This window comes from Pungitius pungitius, chromosome 18 (assembly GCF_949316345.1).
Source record: "Pungitius pungitius chromosome 18, fPunPun2.1, whole genome shotgun sequence".
Taxonomy (NCBI): domain Eukaryota; kingdom Metazoa; phylum Chordata; class Actinopteri; order Perciformes; family Gasterosteidae; genus Pungitius; species Pungitius pungitius.
Window position 1 is genome coordinate 14,948,685 of NC_084917.1, and position 14,412 is coordinate 14,963,096.

Genomic DNA, 14,412 nt, shown 5'->3' on the forward strand with positions numbered 1-14,412 from the left:
TGTGCCCTTCTTCCAACAGATACCAGCAAACCTCATGTCATTTGAATGAGAGCAGACCTCACCCAGCTGGACCTTGTTGTGCCAAACCCATTCGTTTGGGACGTGAAGACTAAATGGTGGGATATGATGGTATCTACTGAAGTGGGAGAGGCAATACAGAAGAATCTCTTGTATACACGACCAGCGACATGCCCGCTTCCTTCATCGCCAGGACTAGATATAACCTGTAAGAGTCCATTTAATGGGAGACTTTGAAGTTGTGTCTTGTTAAATTCTTTAAGTTTCATCACTGGATGTCTTTCATTAAGCTGCTAAATATGTGAACAAGCACATTGGTTTTTTTGGCCCACGTTGGGTTGCTGTGTGGGTGAAACGATATGTTGACAGTGTTATTTGGCCGTTGAGTGGTGTCCAGGTGTTGACAGAAAGTTAAGAGACCCCACCATGGCCCCACTGGTTGCACTTGTGAAAGTGTTTCTGTATTTCGACATCCTACTGGAATGCGAGTAGGCACAACGTTAATGCACACGCCATCGTCGAGAGCGGTAAAGGTGACGCCTGCACTGCAGCAGGACAGCCGCGCAAGACCCAGCTGGACTGAATTTGTCCCCAAATAACAGAATTCGTAGAGGAACCACCATGGAACCAGGAATTGTTGGTGAAATGAAGAAGCAGCCGTGGATGAGTTGACAATCTCCTCTTGGTGTTTGTACATATCAAAGCCAAATTGCTATTTTCTACAGAACAATGGAAATAATCTGCAGTGCAGAAGAGAGCCAGTTGTTGTCCACACCAGGAGGCCCAAGGCTGCTGGTGGCGTGAATTTAAAGCAATTTACAATGAAGTACCAAGTTTCAACAATCATGTGTGTAAATACTGTATTTATTTGTAAAAGAGTTTATTTTTTGACAATTGGCCATCAAAGGGAAATGGTACAATGCTTTTCTTTGTTCAACATCTGCTGCGGGAAGCTGTTCCTCAGAGAGACTGTTGGTGGGAAGCCACCCTAAAACGTAGCTCCACTCATCACCAATTGGAGGACATTGGAATAAACAGACTCCATCAGCTTTGGTGCTGTTAGGTAACCTGCTTCAAAAGCCAAATGTTTGCTTGAATTTAAAGGATAATTCTGCTTTATTACAAGTTGGATTTGACTGTTTGGCAATCATTCCAAGTATTATAACGATGTTCTCCTGGGGAATTACTAAAGTGAAAGACTGTGAAAAAATGTCTCATAATTGAGGATAAGGGGAAGCAGAAGAACGAAATGAACTAGTTTGCACAGTGTGTTGTCCAACCAGAAGCCAGAGCCTGATCACATGTTCCTGTGTCAGGAAACACAAGCGGTCAGATTATCAGAAAGGCTGGAAAAAACCTCTAGGTTTCACAAAATGGTCCGGGGCAGAACATGTAGGTGGCTGTGACGAGAGACATCGGAACCAAGTACAACCCGAGGCAGATTCCAAGAGTCAACTGAAAACACAAGGGGAGGAACGAGGTGCCTCCGTAGCAATGGATCAATCACAACGTAGCCCCGCCCTAAAGCAGTCCCATACCACTCAAAATACTTCATACACATTGTGCTGTTTACAAGAAGATTGGAAACAAGCGACTTAGACCATGAGCTCCTTTGTCCTGGGTTAATAAGTCAAGGGGGGGTGCGTTGTCTCTTAGACTTCTTTCTGCACACGCAGGAGTCGGCCCATTAGAAAGAAACTTCTGCATTGGCTTCACTTTTCACACCCTGAATCTATGATGACGATGTAATGTTCACAGACTAAAGCCATGAATAAAGATCCAATTTGGATTGAGTAGAAATTATCCTTCCATAGTAGAACAAAAAAAATGTAAATGAAGTTAAACATTTACTAATAGATGCCATGTCGTAAATCACAGTAACTGTCTATTTGTAATATTATCAACTGCAACGGGGGGAAGAAACGTTGAAAGTAGAAATGTCAAGTGTAACCATGTAACATCTCTTGAGTTGAATGTTCTTTGTTGCTTTTCAGATCTCAATTTTCCTTAACTAATACAATGGACTATTGTTTCTTCACTATTAACTCACTCACACACTACTGTGGCCTCTTTATTAAAGAGGATCTGCTTATTGACCAGTGACCCCCCCTCTAACCACTAGGGAATACAAGATGGACATGGACCACGTCCTCTTTCCACGCCTCACCTGTGAAACACTGAGCCTGTGATTCTGTTTACTGTTGCATCACATTTTGGAAGAGTGGAAACTTCTGTACAGAATATTTAACTTTGTTTCATGTTGTTTGAAGGGTAAATATGTAGAATGAAATAAACCGTTGAACATGTTGAATTTTTAAATATCTTAGATGTATAATTCTGTACCAATATCGTCCATGCATGTTGAGTTAGATAAACATAGCTTTTTTCATGAGGTCAAACTCCAGCCTTTACAGTGTGAGGGACATATATTCCACAACAACTTCATTTACAACAAGTTCTATCAAGTAGAATGAGGTTTTGATAATACATTTTATTCAGAACGCTTTTCTTTACAGATCAAATCATTGAGTGTCATACTAAAAAGACCCATTTTAAATGTCTTGCGAGGCCTTACCTGCTGTCCTGCTCTGTCAGGAAGTCTGGGATCCTTTTGTCTCTGGCTCCGTGGGCTGGGGGGGGGGGGTAGAGGATAGATTGGAGGGGGGAGGTCAGGGCGACGGGCCTGTAGCCATTTGCTCCCGTGACGCTGGAGCCACAGCACCAAGACCCTTCAGCATCCAGTGTAGTTCCAAACCTGGAAACCCATGAGGACAGAACTAAGTGCTCACATGTGTGTTGGGGAGCCCTCTAAAAGGAAGTAGGACAACGGTGGAGATCATCACAAATACTCACAACCGTGAAGAAGCTTCCTCAGACTGACTGCAACATTGCCACATAGCAACTAGGATTGGACTAATACCAAGTACTTTCTACCTCATCAGCTTATCTCCACACAGAAAGTCATTCTAGTAAACTGTTTAAGACAATCATGATGGATCTTCCAACCATTTATAAAAAAAGAAATATATATATATTGTTAGACATAACTTCTGTCTCATCCCTAATATTTATCACAAGCAGTACTACTGTGTGCTGCAGGGAGGAGTGTCATGTGGTGCATTGGCCAGACAACAGTACAAAATACAATATATTGGTGGTGTTTTAATTAGATTTGAAAAAACCTAAATGCACACACAGTCTGTACATCTGCTGTGTTCAGTAATGTGAGTGAGAAACATCGTTACAGTCTGTACACGTGAAAAAGGAACGGCCCTGCAACATTTCAATGCGGGGCCTCCTCGGGGGTGGGTGGAGTTCAATGCAAAGGTCCGGGAACAAAAGCACTTAATTTTGATTGAGCCAATTGAGACACGACGTTGAACTGGCGATCTCACAAGGTTTTTGCCTCGAGGAAAATCCTGCAATCTGAAGTCTAAAAATCCGATTAGCTTTGTGCTGAAACCGGCCGCTCGCCGACCTCAAGTCCCTCTGCTGTGCATCGCATAGAAAAATAAACTCAATGTCTTTACACGGCCGGTGATTCGTAAAAGCACGTTGTGTCGGGCGGACAGCTATAAAATGAGGGACACCTTAGGACGATAAATATGAAGAAGGAAATCAAGGAAAAGGTAAGATCTACAATGCCTGGTGCGTCACATCGAATGAACTGAAAAGGCACGTCACATTTCTCAAGCCGACCCCTAAAGCCCCTGGAGCAGCGCGTCCAGTGATTCACACCCAGGTTCAAGCAGCAGCGACTGACTCACGAGAGAACTGCTGCTGCTGGGTCCTGCTCACAAACAAAGATCAGAGTCAAAGATGACTTCAAAGTCGGACTCCATCCCCACGATGAAATCAGGGGAGTTTATTGTAGAATCTTTGTGTCACGCTGTCTTTCATAAAAGCGGTTTCTCCGCGTGAGGCTTCATCGTGCGCCTCGGTTCATCCTCCCATGTGACAAAGTGTTGGTGTTGGTGTGGAGGAGAGAACGGATAAAAACCAGGCGCTTTGGTCCCCCCCCCCCCCCCCCTTGGCCCCTACCCGTTCTCCTTCCACAGTACTAAGTGAATGCTATGGTCGGGCATGCTGGTGGCAAACACCAGTCCAGAGTCATTGTCCCCGTCCAGGCCGTTGAGCCAGGACGTCACGCCGGCCAGGAAGCTGGACCCCCGTTTGGACTTCCTGTAGGCCGGCAGGGGCCAGCGGCCCGATATAGCCTCCGTCCTCAGGTCCATCACGTACAGGAAGTGGTTGTCGAAAAGGAGCGCAAACACCTCGCCGAAGCTGAGCAGGGACAGGTTGCCGGGGTCCTGGGTCTTTATCACCCTGTGGGACGGGACGACATGCTGGAGTCACAGATGTGGGAGCACGGTGGAAACTGTTGGTTGATTATTGATTTTTCATTTCAGCCTCATCAGCACCCCATGACTCAAAATATCACCTCATTGGCCAAATTCTGTACAATAAAGCTCCTCCAATTTAAAGGAGTCATTGTTTGGTCATACAGTTCCTTTAAATACTAGTGAGACCAAGATGGAAGCAGTAGTGTTACTCGGTGTCTCTGGATGTAGCAGCCGGTAGCTGTCACTCACTCTCCATCCAAATCACACAACCGTTTGCAGGAATACAAGGACATACTGGACAGATCGGTTTATTGTCCTTTCACACTAATTTTACCTGAGGATCTCAAAACTGGCAAAGTCCCACTGGTAGACGCCGAGGTCGGAGCTGCAGACGATGTGGCGCCCATCGAACTGCAGGCGGGGCTGGAGGCCGATGCTGCGGTCCTCCGACACCGACAGCGTCTTCAGACACTTGCAATTGATTTCTCTGCCCAGGGGCCACACCTGGGGGGGAGGGGGGGGGGGGGGGGGGGCACAGGGCGGGCTCCTATCAGGGGCTCCGACGACAGCAATGATCGACGCCGCTTTACTCTCAGAGAGCGTTACCTTTATTTCATACTTATCAGCACTTAGGAGGATGTGGTCACCAGGACTGTGCACCACCGACTCCACCTCACTCTTCTGGAGCAGCACCTGACGGAGAGGGGTGGAGGCAGCCTTCATGCTTCTATTCTGTCAAGGTTCTTGAATACAGCTTTGAATGATGAATGACGACACGTATCATCAGCACCCTAAAAAACTCGTAATGCTTAATATAAAAAAGGGAATGGTCCTATAAGATTTGATTTTGTTTATTCAATAAATAATGAAAGAAGACAAATGATTCCATGCAATGCTTTTGTACGCTGCTACTCTATAAATAGACCCGTCCCTCACACAGTAAACACACGCAGAACAAATGCTACAGGAAGCGCTCCAGCTGTGAGCACCACGCATGAATCACATGTGATGAGAGGTGAGCGGGGGGGGGCCTGACCTTGGTGACCCACTCCGTGTGTCCGGTCAGGGTGTTGAGACAGGCGCCGGCTGACAGAGCCCACACCTTCACCATGAAGTCTGCCGAGCCGCTGACCAGCACGTCCAGCTCGTCGTTGTAGTCCACACTGAAGACTGAGCACACGGGACATTTACCAAGAGGCCACAACATGGCGCCGCTCATACAGCTTCAACATGAATACAGATATGAAGCGGCGTGACTTGCTCAGAGTGTGAGACTTAGCTCGAGTGCTAATGGTAACATGGTCAGAATGTTGTCACAGCGCGGGAATCAGCCAGTATGAACACAACACTATTTGTTAGATGCCTCCCACACAGAACTATTTGATGATTTATACAAAGAGGAATACACTGAATGCCTTCAATGACTTTTTAACCTATAATAATTAATTAAATATAACTACAAACGCAATATATTTATATTTTTTATCTGTCAACTTTATGGTTCAAGCTGCTGATTTGAATTTGGTTGATTTTTATTCACACTCACTAACTCTAAACTTGACATCAGTAAAGGTCCAAACCAACCTGCTCCTGTGTGGCCACGGAACTGCTGGATTTTAGCTCCTGTGCTCCACTCCCAGGATGCAATAGTGTTGTCAAAGGACCCGGTCACCAGCTTTTGTTCATCGAATTTCACCGCGGCGCAGGTGTGCGTCTGAATGCCATAAATGCACTGACCAGTGCGCACGTCCCATAACTTGGCCGAGAGGTCGTCGGATCCTGAAAAACAAGAGGACGTCTGTTTCTACACCGTTTGGCTCTTTAAAGTAATGATGATGCCGTCATCACCATTACTTTAAATATGATTCATATTACTGTCATCAAAAACCAACATCTTTCTGCTCTCCCTCCCCACAGAAGCCTCTGTGGATGGTGGTTCTATCTGATGGAGGTTGTCCCTGCAGTGGTCCTGCCGTACACCTCTTCTGCTACTTGCAATTACTTGTATCATTTCTGTTAGAGGAATTGATTGTGTACACATCCATTGCAGTCTGTCCATCCCGGGAGAGGGATCCCTCCTCTGAAGTTCTCCCCAAGGTTTCTTCCCCATTGAAGGGTTTTTTCATATGTCGGGGAGTTTTTCCTGTGCCGATGTGAGGGTTTCGGGACAGAGGATGTTGCATCTGTACAGACTGTAAAGCCCTCTGAGGCAAATTTGTAATTTGCGATTTTGGGCTATACAAAATAAAATGAATTCAATTTAATTTAATGTCGGGACGAGGGCCAGACGCAGCTACCCTGGGCACAATAAACAAGGACCTTTGTAACCCAAGCAGACACATGAACGTTTCCCAGTGCCTGGGTACCGGTGCTACAAAGGATCAAAAAGCACTAATTTAAAAAACATCCAAGTGTCTATATTGTCTTCATTTGGATCAAGGGACACATTCTTTAATCATCCAACCATTGTAATCACAAACAAAGATTATTATCATCTTCATTTAATAAGAAGTTCAAACTCTAGTGTATGAATGGTTACTAGTTCTGATGGGCGGGGCAGTGTCAACACACGTATGTATTGAGGAGAGTATCTAAATGAAAATGTCCTGGGAACGTAGTGTCTGGCTCAGTGAGGGACTTGGGGCCAACTGATGAGGGGAAGAAGCGGTTTCTGTGGCGGGGGGTCTTGGTCCTGAAGGAGTGCAGCCTCCTGCCGGAGGGCAGGGGCTCAAACAGTTTGTTCCTGCAGTAGAAGCTGAGAACTTGAGTTTCTCAGATCAAACCCTCAGAAATGGGAGAGGATCCAGGAGCAGTTTATCGCAACATGAGACCAACGTGCACTAATGCTCAGTGTTCGACTGTCTGTGGAGCGTCTGTCCATCCTTGTCCACTAAGATGACCTCACGGATGCTATACAGAGACTTTTATTTGGACTGGAATAGAGCGAATGAAGCAGATTAACGTGATGTGTGCTTGTAGGACAGCCCAGGAAATGATTTCCACTGACCCCCCCTGCGGTACCTGTGCAGAGGAGGCCGTCCTTGTAGTAGAGGGCGTATACTCGAGCGCTGTGGCCGATGAGGGACGACGTCTCAAAGGCCTCCTGATCCTGCAGCTGCACCATGCGCAGTTTGGCCTTCAAATAGACCGCCTTCCAGTGTGGCGCGTCCGGGATGGACTCATCGATCCTCCAGCCCAGCTCCCGACACACACCCTGCCACACCTCCGTGCACGAGTTGATCAACTGCAAGTTGGAACATTTCAACACTTGAGACCCTTCAATAGATGAATGACAACTTCCTTCAGTACTGGAAAGGTTTTTAGTTTAACATACTTTGAGGGCACCTCAGCCATAAACCTCAACATGGTCAGAATCTATGGACTCTTCAGGAGAAGCCTCCAACGGCCCACATGTCAACATGCCAAGACCAGAGGATAAGTTACAAGGTTCAGCTGACTTGTAAACCAAGTTACAACTGGCCCAAAATACATCCTGCAACTCTACAAAGGCCGATTCCGGAGTTTTGAAAACAAATACCATAAGATTTATTATAGTGAATAAGCGTATTTGTAACCTTTATTCATTTAAAAAGACAAGCAACTGCACAGCGTCACACAAGTGTCCGCTCTGTGCTACTGGCACATCTCCATCCAAGTATGAAAACTAGGTTACTACAGTATCTACAATCACCGCTCGAATAGAAACTATTTGGCTTCCCCCTTAATGTTTAGACTTCAGGTATTTTCACACATGGCATTCACTGTCTGAAACAAGGTTTTTTTTGGACCAAGCAAAAGAACAACGCAGAACAGCGGATTCATTATTAAGGACACCCAACCCCCACCAAACTGACCTTATTCCACTGTTTGCAGACCCGGCAGCAGATGAGCAAGGTCTCCGGATCCAGCCAGTGGATCAGGTAGAAGGCCAGCTCCAGGGGAAGGAGGCGCAGGAAGTCGCGCTTTAGCAGAGTCTCCAGTCCATTAGACAGATGACGGAGCTGCACAGCACCGCTGAGAGAGATGAGGTGGTCCAGAGAATGGTTGCGCTGCTGGTCGTTCAGAGTAAGGAAAGTGGCAGAGACTGACTCCAGCCACCCCTCAAAGGCTGCCTTCTCCATGGGCACATGAGAGCGACCTGCAACAGCTGCAGCAACAACGCTGACCTCAGAACAGCCTTCACGTGCAAGAGAACACAAGTATCTGGAGCAGGAATCCGGAATTTAGGAATAAATTGAGGAATTCAAATTTGGGGGTTTTCTGACGCAACAAGAATAAGAATGGCTTGTGTTTGACACACGCTGTAACAAATGTATGATCAACTGATTGGTTTATACAATAATTCTTATCTGTAAGTTTGCAAAAACAGAAGCAAAATGTTAAGTGGGAGCTATCTTCCAGCAGCATGCTTTACCTCAGCAGGACAACTGCAGCTTTGGGAATTTTCCTAAATAAATCAGTTCCCAACTTGAGTATTTTTCTATTTAATTGCACTGCACAGTGCATAACCCAGTGTAAGGATCTGCCACAGACATACATTTCTCGGGTTCTGGGTCTATAACGAAATTTTTGACAGATTTAATTTACATCTCATCTTTGCATCGTAATCGTAAAGAATACCATTTAAAAATGTGTTATTCAAATGATCCATCAAGTCAAATTCCAAACATCAGCAGGTAACAGCTTTATGATGTCATGTGATCTCCGTTCCCCCGGTTACATTTCCAAAGCTTGTATCTATTTCGAAGAAGTGTTGGATTTTTACCTATATAACGTTACTGCTTACATAACTTGCCTATATGGAAGTGCTGTCAATTATATTAGCTAATAACTTTAAGAGTATCTGTTTAGACATTAAGTCTAAGTTCGCTAACGTCACCTGGCTAGTTAGCAACTTTTATTGCAAACGTTAGCCAAGTAACGTCTTTTAATGGGAAATTAGCTACGACTAGTAACACCCAGAGCATTCAATGACCAGCACGCGCTACTGCTAGTAAATAAAGTTGCATTCAAACGTGTAAACTCGAAATGTCCACCAACCAGAGAGTTGCAGGTAGTTTCTGTATCGCCACTTTCCTGGCTTAGTGAGATCACATAGCGAAGTTAGCTGTCCTAAGCTAACCTGTCAGCAGGCAAGTTGAAAGGATTGTCCAAGTGACCTAGCTTCGTAGCTAACGCTAGCTAACCGCCAGGATGAGAGCGCTTGCTTCTGTTGATTGTGAATTACATAGTATCCCCAATAGAATAGCGGTAGTCTTCATTTATTCAATTTTCATTTACAAGAAGGGTGTGTTGCGTAGTAGTGTAGAAGGATAGCGGTTCTGTTCTGACAGCATGAAACCCAAAAGATAATGGAAACGCTATATCAGTCCAGTGCCAGTATGCCATCAGCGCTGTCTTACAGGAGAGGCTATGAATATTTAAATCTTCTCCATAAATAAAACAGACATATTCAGAAAATGAATCCTACCTTCCTTCCTTCCTTATTCTCTGACAATAAAAAACATATTACAGTGTTGCATTATACACAGTAGCTGCCTGGGTAGTATTCATATATTCACAGGGCCTAACTCGTCTGTAAGACAAAGCTGCGGGATTGTAGCTCAGGGCTGAGCAGGTAAACTCGCTTCCGGTGTCACGAACAATGTGGAACGGTGAGAAATATGTGACTGGGACCAGTTTGTTCACTCCTGCTGGTTCCACAACGGCGAAATAGAGATGCAGTTTATGGACATCAGGGTTTATCTTGGACTAAGTAGAACCTCAGAGTGGAACCTAAATACCTAAAGTGTCCAGTTATGCACGGACGACTTGTTTCAGACACATTAAATCACGCGAGATAAAAAGGTGTCACGAGTAAAGCAGCTTGCTGGAATGTCATGTACAACAATTACCACCAGAGGGCCAACAAGTAACGAACATAACAAGTATTAGTTGTGAAGCCCGAAAGTGAAATCCCATCAGAATGATGGACCTCAATTTAAAATAAGTAGCTATACTTAACTAATAAAAAAATACATTACATAGGTAATACAAAGGTGAAAATGATGTCATATTTACTTGACGGTAACTTCCCTTCCTCATCATGTATAATTAGTGATCTAATTAAAATGTATTTTCTGTAAAATAGTTTTATTTGTTATTCCATTCCGGTTTGATGCATTTCCTTTTGCAGTTCACCTGTAGCACATGAAGATTAAGAGGCCAACCAACAGAGAAGTTTTTGTCAGTCTGCTGTTATGTAAGTATATGTCAGGTTTATTGATAGATTAAACGTTGTCTATCTCAATGTGTTGGTTTTGTTGGGTACCGTATTGCATTATGGGTTCAAGTATTGCCCTTATTCAATGGAAAATAGGTGTACTATTTAAACAATTCATCATGATGTTGCAGACTGTTGTCTGACAACAATATATGCTAAAGTATCCTGAACTCTCCCACAATGCAACTACAATGCTACTGAAACAAGCATCATTCCAAATCCATATGTGAAAGAAATACCAAAGGAAATAATATATATTTATTTATCTCACACGTTATTATTTAGTTTAGTTCATGTACAATAAACACATATTTGTATTCTTGATTGTACCAGCACTTTCTATGTAGGACACTGGATGTGTTTCATTTCTCAAAAGGCCTGAGGTGTCCTAATTCTTGGGTATGTTTGTGTGTTAATTTGTGTGTGTGTGTGTGTATAATTGTGTGTCGTGTGACAAAATTACACCTGTTTTCAAAAGCTCCTCACCTCATAATGCTTCATCAAAGGTCAAGAACAATATTGCACATAAAATAAATGGAAGCTTACAGTTTGGACTGACTCATTCTGACTTTCTCACGTGGCCTCAATTGTTTCTACCGACAAAAGTCCCTCCGACAACCAAAGTCATTACTTAGATGATTGACAGGTGACAGGTCCCTCCTTCACTCAGAGGTCAGCATGAAGCCTTCATGAACAACTTCAGAGCACACCTGAAGAGACGAGCAGCTCTTTCCACATACAACATTCGGTTTCAACGTGGTATTTAGACGGTTGAGTTTGTCCACTCAGAGGAACAGACTTATCCCCGCTGACACAGTCCGTGCTGTTCTGCATACACAGCACAGAGTGTCACGTCCTGGTCACAAGATAAACAGGAAACCTGTTCATAACGCTGACCCCCAAAAGCAGACTGATCCGGTCTGACTCGCTCTTGACCGCAAGGAGGCTGAAGCATTGTCTTTCAGTCGCCGTGACGGCTGGCTAATAGATGGTCTTAACGTGCCATCTTTGTTGCTCACTCTTCACCGCGGCATCCCTATCGGTCGCCGATTAGGGAGGAACCTCTCAAGGACAGAACAGCAGATCTGCTGCAGCGGCGTATTGCCTCCGCTGGCTTCAACTCTGCATCATTCTCTGTTTCTGCACGGCTTGCATTGGTGTGGTTTCACGTACTTGAAGAACTTCCAAAGCAAGGACTCGGTGCCAGTGTTACAGTACGTTTCACCTCTTGACGGGAGGTTCAGTTCAGTGACAAAGCAGCAGCAGGCATACACGTGTTGTCACGGCCTTCAGTACCAACCTTTGCTCAGTGGCCTGCGCTTTGAAACTTTCAAGCTGTAGATTCCCTTCTAGTGAGCCTTGGACAACTGACACAGTGTCTCTTCAGCATCAACCTGTGACCTTTGTTCCTGCAGCCATCACTGAGATGAACTAATCGTGGCAATATTGTGCAGGTTTATTTAAGGGTTTTTGATTTGATTTATTGGGGCATTGAGACTTTTTATCATGCTAGTGTTGTTTGTGAAATGTGTTATTACGATAATTACCTCGTCTCTCTTTTGACTTCAAACCAAATATGCAAATCAGTGAACCTGAATCAGAATTGTATGTTTTCCAAATAAACTTCTAATATGGATCTGGTTAGTTTTTATGTTTTTGTTTACAACAAAATAACTTGTTTTGTTTTGTTATGTGTTCTACAAGCAGCAGTTTTACTGTAGGTGGTAATGTACATAAGTGTTTATTCCATTGGCCTGAAGTGCTGTAGATTTAATGGTTTGATTGTAAGATTGACCGGGTGCAAAAGCACGGCATCAATGAACCACTCACCAAGATGTACACATTCTCATATTAAAAAATCCAAAATGTGGATTTCAAAATGTACTCTAACTTTACTCTACTCGGGCCACCATTATCACCACCACAAAGAGTTCCTGTTCTGGTAAAACTCTTACAATAAATTCATGATCAAGTTGTGCATATTATCATAAAGTGGGTTTAAATTATGTGCAAAACATCTGGTTCCAAAGACTGAAGCCAATGTAAAACCTGCATCATCACTATTGACCATGAGGGGGCGCCTCCACTGATTGTATAAATGAGAAAATGACTGTAATTCTGATTTATTCTACAGATTGATACTCCAACTTGTGATTGAAAGGTTGCTAGCACGGCGTTGTTTGTGTTTTCAGTTCATGAAAGTTAATTGTAACTTTCTGGTGTCCTAACCATGTCCTGCTCTGTGATTGGTTAGCTCAAATCTAAGCAAACAACAAAAAAGTCCACAGCCGAAAAGATGGTAACAGTAACGGCTTCAAAATCCTAGAGCACATCAAATCAAAATGACACATGTTTGTCATGACCGTTCAGACAGACGATCCAAGGAGTGTTGACAACTTTCTAGGGTTCAACAATAGGGTGCAATATGATTCATGCCGTTATCCAAACGCACAATATCCTAATCATGTGCCAGTGACACAAAGTTCATGGGTGCAAATCTGCCTGTTGGGCTCTGGGGTGTCAGGCACAGCTGGTGTTTAGGGAGGGATGTTTGGGGGTAAAGGGGGGTAACGAGTCCCCAACAGGCCAAGTGATGGATGTCTGACTGCTAAGCTCCATGCATCAAAGGAGCCACTAAAGCTGCTGAAGACACTAAAACCCGACCTGGATTGACTGGACTGTGACGGTTAACAGAGCGCCAGAGCCTGATTGGACACGAGGACGCCTGGTGGCTTTAGGCCAACAGGCCTTCAGTTAAAAGAGTATGGGGGGGGGGGGGGTCATCTATTGTATTTTGTATGAAAGTAGTGATCATGTGCCTATAGGGGACATTCACACCTGAATGCTCATTAGATACTTCAACAACAATATTTAAGTCAGGGAAGTCTGAAGATAAATCATATTGAGATATTTAGATGATCTGGAATTGGTAATTAAAGGAAGTTATGTTCTGTGAGTCAGCAGGTAATGTGATAGCAAAGCATGTAATGAGTCCTTCATGGACTCACAAAATACTGTGCAGGTTGGAGATAATAACAAATGTGCACACCAGTATTAATAATAATAATACTATAGAAGAATAAATAAATAGATGTGTGCCTCGTGGTGTGCGCACATCTAGTTGAGTTGAGTGAACATAATGATTACACATTATTATATGTAAAGATTACATGAGTAGCTCCCAAAAGTCTGAATGCGTCACAGCAGCTTCTCACAGCGTTATCTTTACTAACTGCCGAGTCGTATTTCTGAGAGCTGAATAATGCATTTTACATGATTTATATTTCATCAGTAGTATTCTTTTTTGCAGTTATAGACTAGTCAGCGATGGTTTGTAGAAAACCACAAGAAGACGAAACATAGTCAAAGGAACGGATGTCCTGGTGCTTTGTTCTTAACAAGCTTAGTTTGTCCTTTTATCCTTTTTGCAGACAGCTCCTTTGTTATTCAAAAAGTGCCTTTTCTTTCTATGTGAAACCAGTAAAGGGGTTAAAATGTAGCTGTGATTTCTGTCCTCTTACCTTGTAAAACTATTTGAAATATTATTAGCATTATTTTACTATTTATGTACAAGTAACCCATAAATATAGAATACAGTCTTAATGTTTAATCAACAAAAATGTCGACTTAAATAAATACTTCCGTAAAATGAGCTCAGAAATAATCCACAGTTCCTCAACTGAATCTTCAGTGAAATGTGAAAAATGTGTTCAACAAACAAATGAAAAGAACAATAATAATACATTTCATAAATAATACTATAAATAATAATTTGTTTTCCAATGTTGT

The 14,412-nt window shown here is 43.5% G+C and overlaps 2 protein-coding genes across 2 annotated transcripts in view; one reads left to right on the forward strand and one right to left on the reverse strand.

Moving 5' to 3' along the window:
* LOC119226304 (ras-specific guanine nucleotide-releasing factor RalGPS1-like) overlaps positions 1-2,337 on the forward strand; it is a 45,773-nt gene extending 43,436 nt beyond the window's left edge. Inside the window, exon 20 of the mRNA XM_037484117.2 lies at positions 20-2,337. Within this exon, the coding sequence (XP_037340014.2) occupies positions 20-49 (30 nt within the window). The 3' untranslated portion in view covers positions 50-2,337. The remainder of the gene's footprint in view (positions 1-19) is intronic.
* A 152-nt stretch (positions 2,338-2,489) lies between these two features.
* fbxw2 (F-box and WD repeat domain containing 2) lies at positions 2,490-9,935 on the reverse strand. Its single transcript, XM_037484121.2, has 8 exons — positions 9,402-9,935; positions 8,216-8,508; positions 7,383-7,605; positions 5,946-6,140; positions 5,398-5,531; positions 4,968-5,054; positions 4,696-4,865; positions 2,490-4,344 (listed from the first exon to the last, which is right to left on the reverse strand). Exons 2-8 carry the CDS (start codon positions 8,480-8,482, stop codon positions 4,056-4,058), a joined length of 1,365 nt encoding a protein of 454 aa, XP_037340018.2. The 5' UTR covers positions 8,483-8,508; positions 9,402-9,935; the 3' UTR covers positions 2,490-4,055.
* Between the last annotated feature and the right edge of the window lie 4,477 nt (positions 9,936-14,412).